At 40.3% G+C, this 22,937-nt stretch overlaps 2 protein-coding genes and 1 long non-coding RNA gene across 8 annotated transcripts; 2 read left to right on the top strand and 1 right to left on the bottom strand.

Annotated features, from left to right (window-relative positions):
• Window positions 1-188: 188 nt before the first annotated feature.
• Window positions 189-5,766, bottom strand: mob3c (MOB kinase activator 3C). Of its 4 annotated transcripts, XM_011474495.3 has the most exons (5): window positions 5,528-5,766; window positions 5,344-5,432; window positions 3,692-4,251; window positions 2,514-2,716; window positions 189-600 (listed from the first exon to the last, which is right to left on the bottom strand). In XM_011474495.3, exons 3-5 carry the CDS (start codon window positions 4,107-4,109, stop codon window positions 571-573), a joined length of 651 nt encoding a protein of 216 aa, XP_011472797.1. In that variant the 5' UTR covers window positions 4,110-4,251; window positions 5,344-5,432; window positions 5,528-5,766; the 3' UTR covers window positions 189-570. The 4 variants fall into 4 exon arrangements, with proteins under 4 accessions (XP_011472797.1, XP_011472796.2, XP_011472795.2 ...); XM_011474494.3 differs by lacking the exon at window positions 5,344-5,432 and having other exon boundaries at window positions 5,501-5,766; XM_011474493.3 differs by lacking the exon at window positions 5,344-5,432.
• On the top strand, window positions 4,926-8,266 carry LOC105354011. The gene is made up of 4 exons (XR_002290040.2): window positions 4,926-5,486; window positions 5,893-6,060; window positions 6,509-6,612; window positions 7,036-8,266. It is a non-coding gene; the product is annotated as an uncharacterized LOC105354011 (long non-coding RNA).
• Window positions 8,267-10,956: 2,690 nt separating this feature from the next.
• LOC101175390 (elongation of very long chain fatty acids protein 1) lies at window positions 10,957-21,662 on the top strand. 3 transcript variants are annotated; one of them, XM_023954541.1, is made up of 9 exons: window positions 11,002-11,102; window positions 15,438-15,518; window positions 18,826-18,930; window positions 19,012-19,202; window positions 19,280-19,360; window positions 19,454-19,510; window positions 19,586-19,691; window positions 19,980-20,116; window positions 20,780-21,662. In XM_023954541.1, the coding sequence occupies exons 3-9, from the start codon at window positions 18,861-18,863 to the stop codon at window positions 21,188-21,190; spliced, it is 1,053 nt and encodes a 350-aa protein (XP_023810309.1). In that variant the 5' UTR covers window positions 11,002-11,102; window positions 15,438-15,518; window positions 18,826-18,860; the 3' UTR covers window positions 21,191-21,662. The 3 variants fall into 3 exon arrangements, with proteins under 3 accessions (XP_023810310.1, XP_023810309.1, XP_004068381.1); XM_023954542.1 differs by lacking the exon at window positions 15,438-15,518 and having other exon boundaries at window positions 10,957-11,102; XM_004068333.3 differs by lacking the exons at window positions 11,002-11,102; window positions 15,438-15,518 and adding an exon at window positions 16,234-16,492.
• Window positions 21,663-22,937: the final 1,275 nt, after the last annotated feature.

The following is a 22,937-nucleotide window of genomic DNA, read 5'->3' as shown; positions in this document are numbered from 1 at the left end:
GGCATTCATCATTATTAATATTTTTTCAATATTAATAATAATACTGACGATGATTATGATAATAATGTAGTTACATGATTATAAACCTAAATAATAACAATTGATAATTTCCAAAATAGTTTCATCCACTAGAGATTGAATAAGTAAACAAATAAATAAATAAATAATAACCACTGCATAAAAAAATAAATAGTCAATTTAAAATTTTATAAGCACTACACATTTTTATGTAACACACTTAGTTGAAAAAACCAACTCAGTCATTCTAGTAAACAAACACTGTTGATCAGAACACACACACACAGAATGGAACACAATGAAGAGATGTTTGAAATGGAAATGTTTGAATTCATAAAGACATCTAAGCACCACAAGTATGGATTAAAACATTTTCAATGAAGGCACAGTTTTTCCATCTGAAGAAAACTGATAAGTTTAAAAATCTTACTGACAATGTTTACAAAAATAACAAACATGAGTGCATAAAGAAATGTATAAAGAGTTTTGAGGAAACGGCTGTTTCTTCTTGAGGCTCAGATAATATTTTCACGTCTCTTTTGTCCTTAGGGGTTAGTTGCATATCTTCTCCGTCATCTCTCTCTGCAGCAAAAGAAAAACAAAAGTTGAGTTAAAGTATGAAAAATATATGTATACAATGTAGTGAGGGTTACGAGTTATGAAAACGATTCGTTGTAAATACAGAGACAGAAACTGAACTGCAAGAACTGAAGGTGAAACAGTGAAATAAAACATGCATTTTAGGGTTGATGAGTGTTTCCCTGTGGAGGATTTACATTTCTCAAGCTTTGTGGCAAAAAACTTTAACATCCACTTTGAGAAAATTTGTGGTTTTGGTGTTTTAAACATTTTCTTGTTGCATTTTTCCTATGATGAAGGACAAAAATTGAGCTTAAAATTGCATTTCTGAGTATTTTTTTGCCTTTAAATAGTAAATCAGGAGCAGATGAAGAAATGCAGTTTGAAATTGATTGAATTTGTGACATAGAAAAAGTTGCTGGGCGGGGCCACAGTCTCCCTGCTCCGCCTCATTTTGATGCAACCACCATCAGACCAATTAGATCCATGAACGTCTTTGTTTTTCCAGTCTGAGCTGGAATCTGGATCAGAACTGTACGGCTGGATATCTCTCATATTGCTCCCCCCCTTTTTTTTCCTCTGTTTGGTGCAGAACGGTTTATGTGTTGGCCCCCAGAGGGGAGTGGCAATTCAAATTACAGTTGGCTCGTCAATGCTTCTGTTCTTGGCTGGGGACCTCATCTCTGTCTCGTCTCACGCCTCCAGTCATCACCCAGTTCCACCTGGATGAAGTCCATCTGCTGGACTATTCAAACATGTAGTTGTAGCGTTAGACAGGTGGATTATTCTCTAAGGGTTCTGGTACTTCACCTGTCTGTCCTGGGAGAGGATCCCTCCTTCATGTGGACACCCCTGAGGTTTCTTCTTCTTTCTTTTTTTCCTGCAGGAGTTTTTTCTTACCAAGAAGGAGGGTCCAGGCAGGACAGGGGTGGCGTGTTCAGTTTAGTCTGCTTAGTTAAGTTTAGCAGTCAGCTATTGTATTGTAAAACTGATTCTATTTTTTAGTGAAGCACGTTGAGACGACTGTGTTGTAAATTGGGCTACTATATATAAATAAAATTGAAATTGAATTGAATTTTGTCGCCCCAGTGATGTGAGGCGGGGGTGAGAGGTGCTGTAAGCTAGCAGAAGAGCACATAAACAGAGAGCTCTCAGCAATGGGAAGGGGAAGGGGGGCAGGGTAGCTCCCCACCAACAGCCACAAGAGGTCAGAGGTGAATTTATCATGAACTCCTGCTGCTCAACAGAAACTATGTCCAAGAAAACAATGTTTTTATTGGGTCTTGGCTTAAAACAGCATCATCATGAATCAAATACTTTTGGGAAAGCCTTGAAAATGGATCAGAAGATGATCAGAGTGGGAATTTAAGTTAAAATTGGTGCTTCCTGTTCCACTTTTCATCTGCTTTGAGAAGCAAATTACCTTGTTATTAAATACCAAAATTCTTACATTTGTTTTTTTCCGAAGTCTATAATAAAACTGATAATAATAATACTTTTTTTCAAATATTCTTCACTATGTAATGTAAATATTAATGGAAAAAAGTAAAACTGTCACAGTAGAGTACCTTGTACTACCTTTTTGGACAGTAAATTATCCCCTTCACGCTGTGTGTTGCAATATACTGTTTTATCAAAAACTCCTTAAAAACTAATTTAGTATCCCCTCAAGTGTTAAAAAAAAACCCACAAGAATGTATATATATATATTTATAAAATTGGAAATAAATTCAGACATGAAGGGGTTATCATAGCCAGAATATATTAGGTGTACTTGATATGAAGTTGTTAATATTCCTCAAGCATGACCTCTTTGCAGACACATGAAGCATTTCCTCACAGAGAAGACGCTATGAAAGATCTCTGGTTTGTTTGCTACAACATCCTTCTTTATTTGACTCTGTCAGCGGACTCACCAGCGGTTCAAGCTCAGAGTTGTCAATGAGGTTGAACTCTGAGATGAAGAAGTAGTAGTGTTTGTAACAGGTGTTGATGTGGGCCTCCGCACCCATACTGCAGATGCTGTCAAAGTGGTGGATGTAAACGTGCACAAAGACCCTAAAAAGACGGCTCAGGATCTTCTTGCACACCTGCTGGAAGTTCTTGGGGAAAGGTACACCTGAGGTGAGGAAGAAAACACAATCAGCAAGAGATAGAAACTATTTTCTTGTGTAGAATATGTAGTTTAGCAGTGATGTTCAAACATTACAATTTTTTAAAAGTCAAAGTCCTATTAGCTGTCACACACCGGAGTGTGGGAAGTTAGTTTTCTATATTTGACCCCTCCCTGGTGAGAAACAGCGGCACTTGGAAACCATTTGGCATCTTAGCCCCCCAATTTGACTCCATAATGCTGAGTGTCAAGCAGGAAGGCTTTGGTATGAATCAAGTGTGGATTTGAACTCATCACCTTCCACTCTCAGGGCAGACACTCATCCAAGAGGCCGCTGAGTAGAAACGTGAGTCAAAACTTCAAGTGTAAAATACTTTTACATCTCTTACACATAAATGCAAATGTGAAAAGAACTGCTGTATCAGTAAAATGACAAATGTTGCTCACAGAGACAACTCATTTCCGATTTGCTAATTAGTATTTTAGGATCAATTAAGCCTAATTTTACAAAAGTAATTGACCAAAAATGTGTTTTATGCATTCTTAACAACTGTTTGGTGTCTTGTTCTTTCTGAAGGCGATGAAGAATATGGAAAACCCATTTAATGTTGGAGCCAAACATAACCTTTTATTGTATTTTTTCTGTATTTTTAAAGGAAACCAGAGCTCCCTCCACAAACTTTATGCACTGTGTTCACACACCAATTTTTAGGGCTGAGTTTTTCTGTAATAACTCTTTGTTGTCAAACCTGGCATTAGGATAACATAAAGCCAACATTAATTAATCTGCTGTAAATGTCATGTTTGTTGTGTAATTAACCCTTGTTGACCTCAGCATCCGCATCTGAAAGTTTAATGGAGCAGAACTGCCCTGAACTCTGACACCACAAACACATCACTGAGAGCAGCAGGCACACGTTCCTCAAATTACACCCTCCAGACCAGAGCAGACACCTCCAGGCATTGGTTTCTAACACACACCTACTCTGGTGGGAAAGATGTCTTCATCGTTGATGAGCGACTCGATCCAGTCCATCAGCAGGTTCATGTACTTCAGGGCGGGCAACTTGGTGGGTTTTTTGTAGTCGTCGCCGTCCCGCCATCTGTACTCGTACTTCAGCCCCCCAGACATGATGGGACATGTGCGCTCCGTGCAGTACTCGCTCATGGTGCCGTAGATCAGGTTTATCCTGTTGAAGAAATCCACAACGTGAACTGCGATCCAGTCGTTGAGGCTCTCCCCCTCTGGCAGCTGAACCACTTTCCGCAGGTCCAAGCCTGACTTGAGCGAAGCCTGGGCCTTCTTGTAGAGTTCAAAACGCTGAGTGCCGGGTTCGAACCGTTTCTTCGGCCTAAAGGTTTTGTCTTTGCTGAACACTTGTCCGAGACAGAGCGCCATTGACTTTCCTCTCCAGAATAACACTTGGGTCTGACTGAAATTCCAATCTTCCTGAGAGGGGACAGGACGGCTGAAACGGGTCAGGAGGGGTCCGTGTCTTTCATGAAGAGATTGCAGGGACTTGATGTTTGGGAGGATATTTCTGTGAAACACAGCAGAGACATTAGAGGTGGTCCAAAAATGTCGGAGTTCATTCTGTCACGGTTGCAAAAGACACGCTGCAAACCGACTGTTTACAAGAGCACTGAATCACAGGTTTCCTGAACCCTACGTTAGTGCCTGAAGCTGTGCAGTACTGAAGTCTGAAGGAGGAAAACAAAACGGCCGATCAAAACTCTGCTGATTTAAAGGATGGATGGGATCCAATCACAGGAGTTTCGGAGCCAGCCATCTAAACAAATAATAAAAAGGACAGAGATGCGGCTCATTAGAGCCCAGCTTAACCGGGACTTGTGAACGCCAGACTGAGACTCAACAAAGATTTATCAGTTTAAAGAGCACACAGAGAAATTTCCCCAGAGAAATGATCTCATCACTCACAGGCAGAAAACCTCTTCAATTGGAAAAACTCACAGCCGATTCCTCATTTTGAAGTTTTTCCAACAGCTTTGAATTACATGTTAGGTGAAGTCGTATTTTAAAAGGTTCTAACTGTTGAAACAATGAAACGTTACAAGCTGTTTGTGTGGAGAACGTGTTGGTGTTTGATTCCCGGTGTCCTGCAGGAATCCACACCGAGGACACAGATGTGACAGCCAGTCACTCTGGCTGCAACCTGATACTATATCCGCATTTGTGTCCCGTTTTAAGTCGCACCATTTCCTGCGGTTGCTTTCTCTAAGCAACTTGAAGAAGCAGAAGGTTCTGCCTCTTCGTGACCGACTCGGACTGACGTTTTGAAGAGAACCGTTGTACAAAAAAAAATCCCTCTCCACATGCATGAACCGCATCGCTTCTCTCTTGCCTCGGTTCTGTCTGTCAAGATAACAGTAAAAACGTCAGAAAGCAGAGAAGCTGCTTCGTCCCTCACCCGCTTTCTTGGTGCGTCTGGTTTCACTTCATGGCTGACCACTGGGGGACGTAAATAACATCAGAGAAGCATGGGAGTGGGGCTGAACGGAATCTAAAGTTTTGGTTTACAATTCAAGATGACCTTTGACATCATTGGTCTCTTGAACTACAATGGCTTCAAATGTCATAGCATGAGGAACAAAATGACATCAGTTTGGCTCACTTTCTTCACGCCTCACCAGCCTGAAGCGTGTCCTCTCGCGTCTGCATGCACACTTCTCTGGTCTTCACCGACCGAGGAATCGACACGACCTTTTCATTTACGCCGAGAAAGAAAACGTTTTTTTGGAAACCAAAAGAGGAAGGGTAAGTAAGCTTACAGAATGGAAAATCTGTCTCCACTGTACCTGACTGAATTCCCACAGTCGAGTACGGAATGTGGTGGGAATCTGTGGAAAGTTCAGGGAGGATTCAACTCCTTGTGGAGGTCAGTTCCAGCTTTCCTCTATTCTGATCCTAACAGTCTGAGAGGCTCCAACACGGCGAAAAAGAGAAAAAAAAAACTTGTTTTGGCTTCTCTTCCTGTGTTGATGTCACATCCTGACTTTGTCTTCTCCATTGTGGTATCTACTTGTGTGTGTGTGTGTGTGTCAGTGGGAGTGTCCAAGAACCTACGAGTAAAAAAGGGAAAAGAGGGACTGGAAAAACGGCTCACCAAGCCCAGATTGTGTGCCTCCCACTACATTTTTTTCCCCCTGTCATCCCGCTGCAGGGCAGCCGGCCCACTCATCTGATTAGAACCCAGCCCTCTGCTGAAAACAGACCCTCATTCTGATCCAGGACAGAGCCAGTCAGGGGGTCCGCATTTAAGTCTGGATATCAGAACGGCGTTAGAACCCATTGACATTTGAAAGGTCTGAGACCTGCTGCACACCGAAAGGTATTTTACACCTCCACACATGGAAAAAGAACATTTCCATCGACCAGCATTCCACTCATAAACAGACGAGGCGTGTTTGCTGGCAACTATCTACTTCCTCCATCCATTCAGGGGCTTAAAGTTTTAGGCTCATTTGTGTCTTTGTCTCAAAATGAAAGAGTCCCACTGAAGTGTGCAGAGTTTGTTTTCTGCTCTGTGACAAAATGACACAAAAAAGATCCCGCTCGTAGTTTTATTGAGACAAAATACTCAACTTTTTGGGAGATCCCCCCCCCAAAAATATAACCAAATCAGTTAGAATTTAGTTTCAAAATGTAACCATTAAAACATGAGCAAGGATGTTTGTGGTGCAAAGCTTTGGTAGTAACAAATGGGCTTCCTTTACATGGTAAAAAATGGTCAATGCTGTATATTGATATAGCTCACACTGTTGGCTGCGCCGTTGCAGAACACTGGCGACAACATGAAACCACCTAGAAAAACGTGGGGTTCCGTGTCTTGCCCAAGGACACTTCAACACATGGCTGCACAGGGACGGACACAGATCAGAGGGTGACCACTCTACCCCTGCACCACAGCACCCAATCCTTCTTCAAATACACATTTATGTGCCCTTTTATATACATTGAAATGTTTCCAAAGCAGCAACTGGATTGCAGTAGCTCAATAGATCCACTAGAGGTCATCGATATAGCATTATGATTTTTTATAACGTTTCAACTTCAGGAAGTTATGGGGTTGAACTCTATCCTGTTGCATGAGCATTTCAGTTCTTTCATTGAAAATACATTCAGTTTATAATCAAAAATGAATGATTCGGACTTTTTAAAACAACCTCAAACTGTGAAAAATCCTGTCTTCAACTGCAAAGTAACATGTCTCTACACAGATAACAGATGAGTTTGTGTAATATGAGGGGCATAAAACAGCTTTGACTTTACCAAGTCACCATTGAAATGTTGTTTTTTCTTTCAGTTTAGATGAGAAGAACGTGAAACACGATCTAACCCGGAGGATTCCCTGTTGACGATGCCTGAAGATTGGAGCCAAAAGAAGATTTCATTTCAAAATAACAGAACTGATATGAGACAGACCAGAGACCTGTCCAAGGATGTACCCTGCCTTCGCCGACGAGGATAGGCTCCGGCAGCCATGTGACCCCGAAAAGGACAAAACGGGTTCAGAAGATGAAGACTGAAATGAATGAATGATATGAGTAAATAAAATCAAACATCCAAGTTGTGCACTGAGCTTAAAATAAACGTAAACTAAAACGACCGTCACACTACCAATTTTTAATTGTGTTATATATTTTTTAACTGTAATCACTAATAACTAATTCCTGAGTGATGTTTCACAGCAGAACTAAGGAACTTAACCTTTTTCACTCTCAGTATTGAGTCATGAGGAGAAAAAAACAAACAGAAAAATGTAGTCTATACTCCAAGGCATGGATGCAGCAATGCAGCGATGTCTCATGCATAACTTGCGTTTCCTGAGTGACTCAAACATTCCCATTTCATCGTAAAAAAATGTGACAGGAGGAAGTAGACGAGCGAGGGCGTTTGTCGTTCTATACGATGTGACTGTCACTCCACAGTTTACGGCAAGCCCAAACCATGCGGTCTGACAAAACCAACTGGCAGCACAAAAACTCCACATGAACAATTCACTCAACTTTTATAGCTTCAAAGGTTGGGAGAGTTAAACTGCAAACGAGCTGCAAAAATTGTTTGTTTTCTTTTATCTGTAAAATTCAAGGCTTCATCCACATCCAGCACATTTCTGGTGTGGTTTCTGTCCCTCTTAGTTAAAGTCAGTGAGGAGTTTGAGAGGAAACGTCCCTGTCAGTGTTTTAATGACATGACCTGGTGGATGATTCATAATCACACAAACAGAGCGAGCGTCTTATCACGGTGGACGTTTGATGGAAACACAACGACCTTCGCATTTTTTTTTACTCTAAACCCATCTTTAGGACATCAGTCAACTCCAAGGATAAATCTTTGTTTTTCTCTGATCCATGTGCATCACGGTTTTACGTGGGCCATCTCCCGATGTTGCTTGACTGACAGAGCAGACGCTTATCTTATCAGATATTGCATTGTACTAAATGAGATCTCCACTTCATAAACGCGTGTCGTTGACCTGTTGTGCACGAGGTGGAAAACATTCTCATGGCAGCAATAAAAAGTCTGGTCACTCAGGTGTGTTTTTCATTTACCACCATTTTTAACGTCTTTCCCCCACCGTTTTATGCTCATTTCTGCATGGCGTCGTGTCTTTATCCGACCGTTTCACTTAATTCTGTAATTTTTCTTGACAATTATCATTTATGGCAGTAGTTCTGTGCAGTAGATCTGCCTCCCTATAGTCAGCCAAATGCCCCACTTTCCAGCACCAGGAAGCATGATTTATTTGGCATTTGGAATCTGAAGAACTCAACAAAACTATAATAAGCTTGGGTAGAATTTAAAACATAAACATTGAAAATAGATGATCAAAATTTATCAGCACATATACACAAAGATTAAGATAAGCAAGCAAGATAACTTTTGATTTAGCAGAAAAACGAGGTATCATTCCATCTTACATATTTTGTGCAAATGATCTCAATTATCTGTAAAAGTATAGATAGTTCTTTAAATTCAGATTTGAAAAAGAAAGACAAGTTTTCTGAATGAAAACATCACATATCTATTTTGGGGAGTTTTTTATTATAATCTTTAAAAAGATTTTCTTTTTTTTCTACCTTTTTTTAATCTGGAGTCCCATCAAAAATTCACTTTATCTACAGAACTGAAACACTAGAAGGAAAAAAACTGTGAAGAAAAACATTTGAAACTTCATCTTTCTTGAAATACAACAATTTTTTAACGTTAAATAAAACTTGGAGCTTTAGTTTGACATAAAGCAAACGTAGAAACTTAAAAAAAGAAAAGTTATGACAAAAACACATATGTACTTTAAATTCAATTCAATTCAGTTGCATTTTATTTACATAACCCAATAGTTGTCTCAATGGCCTTCATGTATAAGATACACAGACTTTTAGTTTCTTGACCTTTTGGGTTTTTGCAAAGATTTAAGGACATTAAAATTATGCTTACAAAAAACTATAGTTATGAAACAGGGATATGTCGTACCCGTAATCGAAACTACGAGAGCATCGAAAGTGACTTCAGAGTTTGGATTTCTACAAATGTTTCTATCTACCGAATCTTGAAGGAAGTCGAAAACATTTATTGTCCAGAGTTAAGCCCATAAATCATAAATGTATCTTCCAAATATGATATTTTATCCTCTAATATTAGAAATATTAAGAGCAGACCTGAACTAGAGAGGCTTCCAGCTCTGGAAAGATTGAAAATCTTTTTGAATTTTTTTATTTCAGTTTTCTTGTATTATTGTTTCCAAGAAGAAGCTGCATGTTTCCACTTTTGTTTTTGTTTTTATCTTTTAAAATATTTAAACTTGAATATTTTACTTTTAGTTTAACACAGATTCCTTTTATCTGAGCCAAAGCAGCCTTCAAAAGAAACTTCCCCTCAGCTCAGGAGCATAGTTATCTTTAAATAACTTTATTCAGAACATTTAACGTAAAGAAAAAAGAACGTTATACTGTCAGGGTAAAAAACAACAAAAATAAAAGGGACATTCTGTTAAGCTATGAAGCAGAGACAGCATTTTTTGGAGAAATAATGTCTGATTTGAGCAACAAATTGAAGTTTTGCTGCCAAATTTAGTGGGGTTTTATTACATTCTATATATCAGATAGAATTGTGAAGATAGCTTATTATCATATTCAGTGAAACCAAACAGAATGTTTTTCCAAGTCAGGAGGAAATTACAAATCATGATACGAGTTGACAGCTTGTTTCCAACTAGTATAGCGTGCTGACAGGTCCAAAATATATGTGTTAATGTTCCTTCGCACTGTTTATAGAATGAACAATTTTTGGAGAAGCATGGTCTTCCTCAGAAGCAGTTTTTTCATAATACAATACAATAAATAAATTGTACTATACATGTAATCTTTAAATACAAAAATGTATATATTCACACTGTAATACAGTTTAACAATGAATTAAAATTAAAATAAAGTTTCTGCTAATTAGAAATACATATAAGTCTTCGTATCAAGCATGGTCTTCCTCAGACTTGGAGTTTTTATCTTTATTTATTTTTGTTGAACATTTACAGAATACAACACTGTGGAAGCGATTCTGTAGCATAATTAAAAATAAAAGTCAAAACCAGAAATGCTTCTTCAGTTTCAAACTGAAGCTGCATTTTTTTGACTCAAAATTAAAATGAAAAAGCAATCCACCAAAATGCTATTTCATTTTCTTCTTCAACACCGCTTATTCTGTCACTTGATTAAAATGATAATGAAAATGGTATTTGACATTTCATTTTCAAAAAGCACTGACGTCATCGCCCCGCCTCCCCGCTGGAAACGCTTATTCGAATTGAAATATGCGACAATGTTCGCAGGGTGGATGTTAAAGTGAAAATGCAATCCCCTCTTTGCATTTTCGTTTTAATTATGACACAGAAGAACTGGTGTTGAAGTAAAAAAGGAAAAAAGCATTTTGAAGGAATGCTTTTTCATTTTAATTTTGAGTCATTTGATGCAGTTACATTTTGAAAATTAAAAAGCATTTCTGTTAATCCATTTTAATTGTCAAATTAGACGTTTCTAAATGAATTTTGCTACACATTTACCAGAGAACTTTTTGAAAAGGAAAAAGCATTTCTGGTTTTGACTTTTATTTTTAATTATGCTACAGAGTCGCTTCCATACAACACAAACCTCAGAGTTTTAGAGGTGACATTTGATGCAGTCGGTTGATTTCGTCCACAGGAGGCGACCGCGCGGGTGGGCGGTGCAGACGTGGCCCCCGCCCCCTTCGGGGCTCCATCAAAGGGCTGGGTCAAGAGGAAGATTTAAACCGAGGAGGAAGAGGAAGCTCGCCTAACTGCTGCCACGCGCCTCTCCCGCCAGCCGTCGACACCCGCGCGCCCTCTTTCTCCCCACAGTGAGTCACTTTTGACGTTTCTCTGACTTTTGCCTCCTTTTCTGGATTTTTGATGGAGTTCTCGCGCTCCTCCCGCGCTCTCGAGGTCACGGAGTTCGTGATGCTGCGAACTTCTGACGTTTAGACTCCGATCATAATTGGTTAATGGTTGGTGACCGGCTTGTTGGTGATCTCCACCTGAGCAGCTAGATTGAAAAAAAAAATGCAATGCTAATCTCTAATCTCCTTTATTCCTTTGATCTCCTTTTGATCTTAACGGTTAACCGTTAACCATCTTAACTATGGAAAATCACTAAAGTAAATTCCTGTTCGTCACTTTTCTGCATTCCTTATGTCCATTAGAAGGTGCGCATCAGTTCCAACAGTTGATAATCTCTAATCTCTCTCTCTTTTTCAAATCTTTGATCTCCTTTGATCTAAACAGAAGTAACTCTGATAAAGAGCCGTTTAATTTTTCTCCATGACCGAGTGACATTTCCCACTTTCTGTGGTTCTCAGTTCTCTTCTAAACCCGCTGGTTAACGGTCAACGTTAACCAACTAAACCATTGAAAACCCACTCAACTCAAATTATGTTAGTTGGTCACCTATTCCTTTACTGAAGGTGTCCTTCAGGTCCGCTGCTGGTTAACTGGTTACAACTAGCTTTCAGATTGTCTAATTAAAAAAGAGTAACCCATTGTGTTGTAACATTTTCATTGTAACTATTATAAATGATAAGAGTTGGAAAATCAAATGTTTGACGGATAGCATTCAGTTTTATCCCTGACAGTAACATATTTGCATAGTTTTCTGAAAATATACTTTTCTCTAAACACAAACGAGGGGAAAAAGTACCAGTAACTTGTTTAACACTTTTATTTTTTATTCGATCTCCCTGCATTATTCTGCCTGCAGTTGCCAGCCCTCGTCAATGCTGGATCTCTGACTGTTAACAGTGCAAACAGAGAGCTGTAACCGACGATGACGGAGATAATGACAACCTCTCAAGGTCAACCCACCTGGTTGTGTATCTCCTAATAATGTCAACAGCTGAGTGACTGTTGCCGCCTCCCTCTGTTATCGCTGTGAGCTCCTCCTATGTCAACATCCTCTCTGCCAGCTTCACGTTGAGGCAGGACGAACGTTTGTAAGACTCTACCGGTTAAAATAAAGAATATCCCAATGATTTATTAGGAAAAAAAACTTCTACCAGATGGACGCTTTGGCGTGTGCTGCCATGGTACTTCCTTCCTTTAGCAGAAATCTCCCCTGATCAATGATTCTTGGCTACACAAAGAAACATGCCTTAGATATTTTTCCCTATTTTACCAGACGTCCTTAAATGCATCCTGGTCCCTTCTTTTATTAATCTTACCGGAGCACAAACTGATAACGGGATCGTAAAGTGTCAAAGACAGAGTGTCAAATTTATGGCTACTGTTTGAACTGGATATCTCTACAATGCCATCCTTTGGCAAACACTGGATTTCAGTAAGCGGACTCTGTACCGGCAAATTATTAAATATAAATGAGTCACTTTATCAGATTACAGGCGTCTTTGTTTATGAAAGTCTAAATACAAACCTCACCGGGTCACACCACCACCCTATTTTTATTTATTTATTTATTTATTTAAAGTTCTGAACCTAATGACCCAATTCAGTCCAATGAATCAAAGATCTAAGAGGTCTAAGAATCTGAACAAATACAAAAGACGACAAAAACACTTTCATTGATCTGTAATCCTAACAAAACTCTGTGAAAGTCGTACTCGACCCTTTCTAAATAGGATTTCCAAGTGTAACTCTGATGTGGTCAACGAGGTGTAGAAATATTGCACTGTTAGCAATTTAAAGAATGTCTTGAAGTTTCTTTGGTTTTCATCATTTGCTGATTCATAAAGTCTCCTCAATGACGGCGATCGACTTCTCACCTGGTGGTAAAACCAGCTCAGGAACATTGGGAGCTCTGGGAATGTGGGGCAAAGGTTAGCTGTTTGTGGAAATGTTGGAGTAGAAACTAATAGAGAGCACTGACATCCAAAAGTGGTTTGGTTTTCATTATTTCGTACTTTTCAACAAATGTGGGAGTTTTTTCATTTGTTTGTTTACCAGTTTTCTTTTTAAGAGTGTAAGTTTGCTTAACGGTCCGCTAAAGTCCGCCCCTTCGTGCAGGTTTCCCTGCTGTTCTCTCTTGGCCCACTTTGTCTCCACTATCGTCACGAACTTGAGCCCTTTTCATTGACGACAGGTGAATAGTTGTTCCCTTTGGAAAGTTACAGAAATCTGAGTCGCTCATAGCGGCGACGTGAATGAGGGAAGTGCTGACGGAGAATGAGACTGGTCGGGATGGAGCTGAATAGCTGCAGGTCTGAGCCGCCCTTCCCACTGGTTTACACGCCCAGACACAATGGAGGCTCACTGCTGTCAACATGTTCACGGTTATGTCGCTTCAATGTTCCTTCTTTTTTTATTTTAAATTGAAGCACACCTTCCTTAAGTTTCAAACAGTTCCTCCACAAAGTTCTTCTAGAATTCAGGTGAAGCGGTTCACTGTTGGTGAGTTTGTGATTGGGGGGTCGGATTACTCCCTAGATTCCTACAGGTCCCGCTTGGACTTTTTTTCTTTCTCAGTAAGATATTTGAGTTCCCCAATAGAAAAATCCTTTGACAGAAACACTTTAGGTGAAATCCAGAAAGGATGTTTCAAGGCAGAATATCAAAATCAGGCTTGTAAATACTTTATAGTCAGTAACTTTATGTGCCTGGTGATCTGAAAGGAGAGCAAAGGCGTCGTGTTTCAAAGGTCAATGAATATTTTCCTTTGAGTCGTGTTTGAGAACCCTCTCCTGTTGGCAGGCGGGATGGAAAATGCTGTAAATCCTAGTTTACACATCCTGGGCCTGTGCTGAACATTTGCTGAATGCTTTTCTTCATCGTCTTTGCCAAAGCGGCTGAACAAGTTGGGATGAGATTCTGCTTTCAAGGATGGGACCCGGTTCCGTCACCGGAGGACAGATGGAGCTTACTGTCAATGCCTGTCTTCGCTTTAGCGAGCGGCCCTACAGGCTTGACTGGAACACGGTGTTTTCCTGGTGGCTGGGTGGCACGAGCAGGCATGGTTTTGGTTTCAGAATTGTGGTTTCTGATGTGGCTTAGAAGTTTTTAGGGGATAAACCCTACAAATCATAAACTTTTAAACATATTTGCACAAGGGTTCTCCAGCAGGTTGTTGGTTCAAAGACTTAACATTAGCATTTTTTTCCCCTCCAGTTAATTCAGCTGAGAAGGGGCTGTCTGTTCCATCTGTTTTTAAAGATGGGAAATTGTATTTTTTTAAATCATTGACAACAAAGCCGACTCATCTGAAGCATTAAAGCTTCATAATTCAGATTCATGTAGTTGTATTTTTCTTTTTGACTGTTTGCTCTTCTGTTTTAGGGTTGCTGAGATAAAATCTGTGCTTTTATTTATTTATTTATTTATTAATAAATATATATATATATATATATATATATATATATATATATATATATATATATATATATATATATATATATATATATATATATATATATATATATATATATATATATATATATATATATATATATATATATATATATATATATATATATATATATATATATATATATATTTTTTTTTTTTTTTTCCAAGTTTGCCAGAGCCTGGATGTGAAACAGAAGAAGTGGTCCTCACGGTTTTGTTTATTAAAGTTCACTAAACAGTTACTTTGAGGCCTGAAAAGGCGTTTGTCCAGGTCAGACATTTACAGAAACCAGACGACCAAGGACATCAGCGTCTGCTGTTTCTCCAAGAAGAGTTCACGGACGGCCAAATGGTGGAAATGAATGTCTTTGCTGTTAACGCAGGAATTTAGGGGATTATTGACATTAATGTTGCAACAGAGAAACCATTAGACACCATATATGTCTACAGGAGCTTCTATTGGTTTATGTAGCTCTGTCTGGATCAGTGTTTGCATCTTGAAAAGTCTGAAGATTTTGATTTTTAGACGTTAGACCTTGCAATAACTTTGTTCATCCTAATTTAAAAATTAAAAGTGGATTATTGTACCTTTTTTAATTATGTTTCGTACATCCACACTCGCCATCCAAACCTTTGATTTTTCAAAAGAAATTTCTTTTCATTAAATCAGTTGTTGGTGAACATATCTGCGGGTTAGCATGTGGATGTCTTCTGACAAGTTTTCATTTGTTCAAAAGCGGCATTTTGTCAGTATTAAAGTATCAGTGACTAATCCTGCTGCTTACACTTTAAAAAAAACTGTTTTTAAAAATGTGGACAGGCCATTTACGGTAGTTTTCTTTTAGGGGCTGGTGTTTGGGGGAATGGGTTCAGGGGTGGTCTGAAGCTCTGGTGTTCCAGGCGGTCTTCGAGGGCCAGACCTTCAGGTAAGACCTGATTAGTGGGTAAGAAAAACAACGCTAACGATGACTCGTGCATGCCAATTTCACGTGCACGGTTATCAGATGTCTGACTTTGAACTGCAGCGTCTGGAAAACCCTCGATCCATTGATGGGCATCTCTTCACTTTTTTTTTGGAATCTCTAAGCATTATTTTTATGAGTCACGTTTCCTTTTTTGTGTAATCACTCTGGTATGTTAACTAGTTGGCTGAAGAAAAAGCTCCTAAATGTCTCTGTTATCATAATTTCTGCTTCACTTCTTTCCATTACTAAGTCAGCATGAACGTTCTGCATGTGTGTGTGGCAGACAAAGAAAAGTAGAAATGCTTTAAGTGGGAGTGGAACTCTAAAAGTGAAGTTTGGTGCAGAATGTGTCTGAAAACCTCAAGGTGTTAGTTTTTTATACCAACCAGATAAAAAATAGTCAGTTTCATGGGTGTAGGCTGATTAGAGGCATAACAAAGCCCCCTTTCATGGTCGCTCTCTGCTGATTCTGCGCCTGTGAATAATACCATCAGCCCACTCCGAGGGGGAAGGAAAACCTACCAGGCAACTCCTGAGCTGTATGTGAGGGCTGGGTGTGACCGTGGGGGGGTTGCGTGTGTGTGTGCAGTCTGGGCGGTGGTCATAAAGAATCCCGCCTCTGGCTTTAATGTGCTGCGTGGGTTTAAATTGGTCGCCCCCCCCTCGCTGGTGTTGCTCTCTCTGTGGCTCAGCCTCTTCCTTCCTTCCTTTAGAGAGCTGGTTATTCATCCACGGTGTGAGTCAGGGAGGGTGGGGATTCGGCAGACTGCTGTACCAGTCACACTTTGTCAGCTCGCCGTTTCATTCCTTCACCCCATCCCTCCTACACTCCGTGTCTCTCTCTTCCCTCTCTGCTTTTGCTGCTGCTTGCAGTCCTCCAGGCTTTGCTCTCGCAGCCTTTGGTGGTTTAAGGAGGAACCTCCGTCCTTAAGGAGGTAAGTTGGAGGTTGTCCAAAACTTTTGGAAATGTATAGCCAAGTTAAACAAACTTTTTATTGCCCCTCCTCGTCCAGTTTGTTCATCATTAACTTCTAACTCGTGAGTCTGACTTACAGTTTTCCATCCGTTGGACTTCCTGTCTCCACTTTGTGGAAAAACCTTCCACTGCTTTGTGAAATTCAGACTTTTTTGATAAATATGTCCGTCTGACTTTTGGTTCCACGTCTGAATTTCAGGTCTATCTGCTGTGAAGGTACACAGGTTTTATTCTTTTTTTCCTATAAGGGGCTTAAGGGTCCCACGGCCTCATCTAAATTGTGTCACGGGGAGGCTGGCTCTTTTGGAAGCTTCTCACCGACGTGAGGAAGTTCATGTCCTGCTGCGGCATTTACGACCGGTTCTGCTGACGCGGCGAGATGCTGACAGAACCGGCAGCTGCTGGACATCCTAGAGTTCTGCCTAGGCCTTTAGTTGAGGGGTGGGTTGGGCTGAAATGAGCTCAGACTCCTTGGTGTTGAGAGGAGATTGTTCTGCTTACAGAAGAGCCTTCATTTCCTTTGAATTTGATCTAAATCTGAATCTTTTACCACTGAAAAGATAATCTCTAGATCTTCCTCTCGATTAATCTTACTAGTTTAGACTTTGGAAAATCCACTGTGAATGTAAACCACTTGTAGACAAAAAAGTGTGGAAGTTTCTGTTTGTTTTAACTGATGAATATTTGATTCAGAGTAATTTGGTCCTAACGACAAACGGACGACGTGTTTAAGCAACAGGATGGGGTCGACCTGGAGATGGGGGGTGGAATTTCCTTATTAAGTCTCTTCATTTTTCTGGGACTCAAGTGGGACAAAGTTAAACGGAACGGTTTCCATGTTTTAGTGAAATCAAGTTTCACTGCATAAACTTGGAGGTGTTGGGATTATTCTGCTCACGTTGCAGCCCCGCCCCGCCCCGGCGGGCTGCTGGAGTGTCTCCTCCTCCAGAGAAGCTGAAATAAATGAAACCGTTTGACAAAATCCAACTATTGATTAAATAAAAAAAGACATTTTGCTGGATTCTAATGAGAGCAAAGAGTTTATCAGCCAGAGCAGTCTATGAAATTGCCAGTACGTTTTCCCATCTGTACTAGTAAACTGGTATCAAAATGTTTAGGTTGAAACTTAACTTTATTCCTCATTAACTGTTTATCACTCAGTCGTTGCATAACCAGCTCCATTATCCTCCCTTTGAAAGGTGAGGGACCACAGACTCAAAACACCAGCTGGGCTTCTTTCTTCTTCTTCTTCTTGTTTTTTTTTTCCTCACAGAAATTTTTGAAATGCCACGTTTGTTATGAAACCCTCACGTGCACGTTTGACAGGTCGGATGCTTGGAACTGCTTACAGACGCATACCTTTGAAGGAAGTTGAGCAAACGTGTGTCACATACTCTGGAGGTTTCTGAAATGTTTTTTTTTAAGTTACGTAATAAGTTTATGGTAATCTGCTGAAGCCTGTAAACTGGCTTCAACACAGTGACTGTACAAAACTCTTTTTGCATGTTTGTTGTGCACGACTTTAATTTAGGGACCCTAAAGTGTTAAACATTTGTTTTCCAGGCAGGGAAAAAAACTATGGGTGAAACTTTTCTCATGACATCATCGTGTCATTAAGTCTGGTTTTATTGATCTGTTAAATCTAACATTTCTGTTCTTAATGGTTAACTGGTGTTGGCGCTGTTGTGACCTTCATTCCATTGGCTGAAATGATTACTTTGAAACATATATAAGGAGAACATTTGTGGAGGAAGAGCGCTTCATTTGATTTTTAATTGTTCATTTCAGTTCCACCACATCTGCTGGCAGCGGGAAAACATATCGGTCAGTCATTGTAGTATTAACAGCATTTTAGAGGAGATATTTTGGTGTAAAATGTCAGAATTCCACAGATTTTGTCATCCACACGCCCAAATTTGAAGCAATCTCTAAAAGAGGAGTTTGTGTCTTCCCTCCTGGGTTTGGCTTTTGTACACAAACGGCCTTATTGTGGTTTGAAGCCGGCCCTCCCAGTGCTCTGTGGCACCTCCTCTCTGATGTCAGGCCATGTCTGCTGAGGGTTTGAGCCAAGTTAAAGCCTTTCATTCGGCTGCGTGGGGAAATTCTCCTTTTTTAAGGCATTTAACAAAGACTTACAAGCTTGTTCACATTTTTATGCACGTGTTCCCCCCCGCACTCCTGATTTCTCTATTTTCCTTTGTTTTAATTATTTTTAAATATGATCGGTATAATAGAAGGTTAGTTATTTAACTAATAAATCCACCATTGTTGTGTTTTTTTCTTCTTTCTCAGAAGTAACCACGTGCGAACAGTAGAAGACGGCCAAAATGCTGCAGAAAATCCAAGAGTTTGGCTACCACGCCAAAGACATCTATGACTACCTCGTGGCGGGAATTGGTAGGCGACTTGCTGGTCAAATACGGCAACATTTCCTCCTGAAATCTCGCTGTCGGCTAAACGTCATTTGTGTCCATGCAGATCCAAGGGTTCAAGACTATCCGCTGATGCAGAGTCCTGTTCCCATGACGGCGATCCTGCTGTGCTACCTGTTTTTTGTACTGTACCTTGGACCTCGCATAATGGCCAACCGCAAACCTTTTCAGCTGAAGGAAGCAATGATAGTCTACAACTTTCTGCTGGTGGGACTGTCCATATACATTGTGTATGAGGTCAGTAATTCAACACTTGAAATGAATTGGCAAAGTTCATTTTTATATCAGTAAATAACATTGCTGTGTCTTTTAAGTTTTTGATGTCTGGTTGGGCCACAACGTATACCTGGAGATGCGACGCAGTTGACACCTCAGACAGTCCTCAGGCCCTCCGAGTAAGTGGTGTGCTGGTCAGGCCTGGGTCTTAAAGCCAGTTTGTCTTCACATTACTTTGTAAATGCTGACAAATCCATTGTTTTCCCCATTAGATGGTCAGTGTGGCGTGGCTCTTCTGGTTTTCAAAGATCATTGAGCTTATGGACACAGTAAGTCCGGTTCCTAATGTCTGCTTGTGGATCTGTGCTTGACGACGTTTAAAATCAACATTTGTCTTCCTCTAGATCTTCTTTGTGTTGAGGAAAAAGGACGGTCAGATTACCTTTCTGCACATCTTCCACCACTCCTTCATGCCATGGACTTGGTGGTGGGGAGTTGGCTATGCTCCTGGTAAGTATCCTCCAGTTACATTTGGGTGGAAAGGACAACAAAACCAGCTTTGTGCTTCGTTGTAGTTACCCTGCATTCCAGTCTAAACCAGACGAGTATGGATTGTCCACAATCTCTTTGCTTTGGTTTGTCTTATTTGTCCTGGTTAGATAGGACCTGTGGCTAATCTTGTGTAAATCATGTATAACAGAAATAATTTGTGTAAACAGGAAAAGCTCGTCCATAGCTTTAGATAAACGTTCGGTGTTTGTGCTGCTGCTTGTCCTCTAATTCATGTCTGTATTGTAGGTGGAATGGGATCTTTCCATGCCATGGTGAACTCTTCTGTCCACGTCATCATGTATTTCTATTACGGTCTTGCTGCTGCTGGACCGCGCTTCCAGAAGTTTTTGTGGTGGAAGAAATACATGACTGCTATTCAGCTGGTATGTTAACCCTGTGCTGTAGCTTAAAGTCCCACTCAACCACATTTTTTTCTATTGTAAAATCGATCGTCCCCAATTGTCTTTTAATTAACATTATGCAGTTTTAAGCTAAAATTAGAAAGAAAACGGTTTTGTTTTTTCAGAAATATCGGCAGAAGCTCGTTAGAAATTGGCTTTTGCGCAGAAATGACTAGCTAATTTCCCAGCATGCCTTTTGTTTACAGTTGACCCTGCTAGCGACGAGTGCCTCTCAAGCTAACATTAGCGTAGCATTAAAAACAGCGAGAAATATTGAGGGTATCCAGATGGCAGCTCAGACGAGGAAATGAAAACGTATACGGATCTGTTTGTCTGGAGGATTTAGAATTGGAGCGGAGAAAGTTTTTATCCCGGCCGCGGTAGTAGCTGCGTCAGAAGTCTGAGCTTTTTCAAACATCCGGTTTCCATCTGCTCCTGATCCAACGCAATTTGAATAAGAAATCCTCCAAAATGCAGTTTTAGTCTTAAAAGCTTTAATAAACGTCCTCTTTAATGAGAGAAATACTACAAGAACACGTTAAAAACATGATTTGGGTGGGTCTTTGAAGAGATTTCTCTTGGTAAAGGTCTGCCCTGCGTTCTGAGACAAAGTTTTCAAACATTTGTTTCTTTCTCTCCTGGCAGATCCAGTTTGTCCTCGTATCCCTCCACGCCACCCAGTATTACTTCATGGACAGCTGCGGCTACCAATTCCCAACAATCATCCACCTCGTCTGGATGTACGGAACCTTCTTCTTCATCCTCTTCTCCAACTTCTGGGTCCAGGCTTACGTGAAGGGCAAACGTCTACCAAAGCAGGACGAGAGCCAGCACCAGAACGGCACCGCCGCTTATGCAAACGGAAAGCGCCACGAGAACGGGAAAGCCCACAAGAATGGCAAATGCTATGAAAACGGAACCAGCAACGGGATCAGCCATGGAACAACCAACAGCATCAAGCATGGCGCCACCAACGGCACCCCTAACGGCACCAGCAACGGCTCTGCTCATTCTGAAAATGGAAGCACCCAAAACGGCAAGATGAAGAAGGCCTAGGGACTCTGGAAGCATGGCCCAGCCCACCTCTTAAAACGACTACAAATTCCAAAGATAATTGTTGACTGACTGTTTCTAGTTATTTTTAGCTTTTTGTGCAAAACATGGGAGCGATATAGTCGGTGACCACCACAGCAGGGGTTCCGCACTTGGTTGGTTGGTTGGTGTCCATCGATAGTGCACGATAAATGAAGAGAAGATGCTTTGGTGTAAATGTTCCGTCTTCACTGATATTGCGAGCAAACCCTGTGTTGAATATCACCTTGGTGGCCTTGGGTCCACCCAATTATTTATGACCCCCTCCTGTGGACAGATGACTGTACAGTTTTATCAAACTGAAAGAAAAAAGTTTGTAAATAGTTTTACCAAAAAAAAAAGAAACTAATTGTATTAGTGTGCTCTAGACTTTCTAAATTTTGTTATTATTGTGTATTTAAAATGCAATTGCCAATAAATGTTGCTTTTGAATGATCTTAATTTGTCTATTTTTAAGTTGAAATGAACTTAAGAAATGTACAGAAAAGGGATTGGAGTCCAACACCCCATTCATCATGAATGGCATTGTGCTGCAGAGAAACGGTTCTTTGCATTGCCTGCGTTCGCCTCTTGTCTGGGCTATCCCAAGTATGCATTAAGTAGGAGGTAAAGAAAGGATCCATTATGCTTTGTTTTAAAAAGATGCGTGGCGTGAGGCAGTGAGAGCGGCCCACTGACCGGATCCGTCTCTACTCAACTTGATCAGGAGAGGCTTCGATCGATTCAGATGAAGAGGGTTCGTATTTTCATCATTTTACAATTTATGAGGCGTAGCTTAGAAGGCTTCGTCTGTTGCCGTGACAACACTGGAAGTTGGTTTGTCAGATTAGCTTGATCAAATGCACTGTTCAGGTCATTATCCTGTGTTCAATGCTTTTACTTTAAATGTGGATTTAGAAATGAGGGCTGCCATTGTTACATGTGGAAATGAGAAAGAGGAAGTCGTGTTGAAATAACAGAGGGGGGGGGGGGGGGGGGGGGCTTCGTATGATGTTCTGCAGCTGGTTTCCGAGCGGAACAGTCTGTTTTCTGAAAACCATTTTGCTTTTTTGACCCAAAAAGGACATTTGTTTTTTTTAGTTTTCAGCGTTCTCTAAAAGGTGCCTGTGATTAATGAAGTAGAGGGGAACATCATCAGCATAAAGGTTGAAGTCTCTGAGCAACTGCAGTCACAGGTCTATTTATGCTACGACACTGAATATTAGGAATTTTTATTATTAGTTATTATTATTCCCACTGAATCATTCTGAGTTAAGTTGAGTGTTTTTATCAGCTTTTTTTTGTACAACTTTTATCTTTTGACCCTTGTGCTATCCTAGGCACTTTGACATGGGGAGTTGGGTCATCTAGACCCACTAGACAGTGCTCTGAACCTTTTTTCTTCAATGATTTGTGATCTTCACTGGTGTCCATGGATAACATGAAATCTTTCCACCTTTATCCACCTTTGTCATGGTAGGGAGAACACGTCAATGGTCATCTTGACCCCATAGGATAGCACAAGGGTTACACACAAAACTTTATTTCATGAAATGTCTTTTTTAAGAAGCTGTGTGTTTTTAAAGTGAATCCTAACTTTCACCCAAATTCTGTTTTGACCCATCAGAAATGGATTCTGTGGGTAAAATGCACATCATTTTATTTTTAAGGGTTCTCATGGATTAAAACATGCATCGAGACCTCAAATATCATCATTTTCCGGTCCACTAGT

Source organism: Oryzias latipes, chromosome 4, assembly GCF_002234675.1.
Source record: "Oryzias latipes chromosome 4, ASM223467v1".
Classification (NCBI taxonomy): Eukaryota; Metazoa; Chordata; class Actinopteri; order Beloniformes; family Adrianichthyidae; genus Oryzias; species Oryzias latipes.
Note: the sequence above shows the minus strand (reverse complement) of the source record. Positions and strands in the feature narration are given on the sequence as shown.

Excerpts from the sequence above, each read along its gene's own strand:
- mob3c (XM_011474494.3), bottom strand. The coding sequence starts at position 4,109 with ATGGCGCTCTGTCTCGGACAAGTGTTCAGCAAAGACAAAACCTTTAGG. Across the intron at positions 2,717-3,691 it reads CATCTTTCCCACCAGAGTAG|GTGTACCTTTCCCCAAGAAC; the intron begins GTGTGTGTTAGA and ends TCCTCACCTCAG. Across the intron at positions 601-2,513 it reads ACTCTGAGCTTGAACCGCTG|AGAGAGATGACGGAGAAGAT; the intron begins GTGAGTCCGCTG and ends CTTTTGCTGCAG.
- LOC101175390 (XM_023954542.1), top strand. The coding sequence starts at position 18,861 with ATGCTGCAGAAAATCCAAGAGTTTGGCTACCACGCCAAAGACATCTAT. Across the intron at positions 19,692-19,979 it reads GGGAGTTGGCTATGCTCCTG|GTGGAATGGGATCTTTCCAT; the intron begins GTAAGTATCCTC and ends TCTGTATTGTAG. Across the intron at positions 20,117-20,779 it reads ACATGACTGCTATTCAGCTG|ATCCAGTTTGTCCTCGTATC; the intron begins GTATGTTAACCC and ends CTCTCCTGGCAG.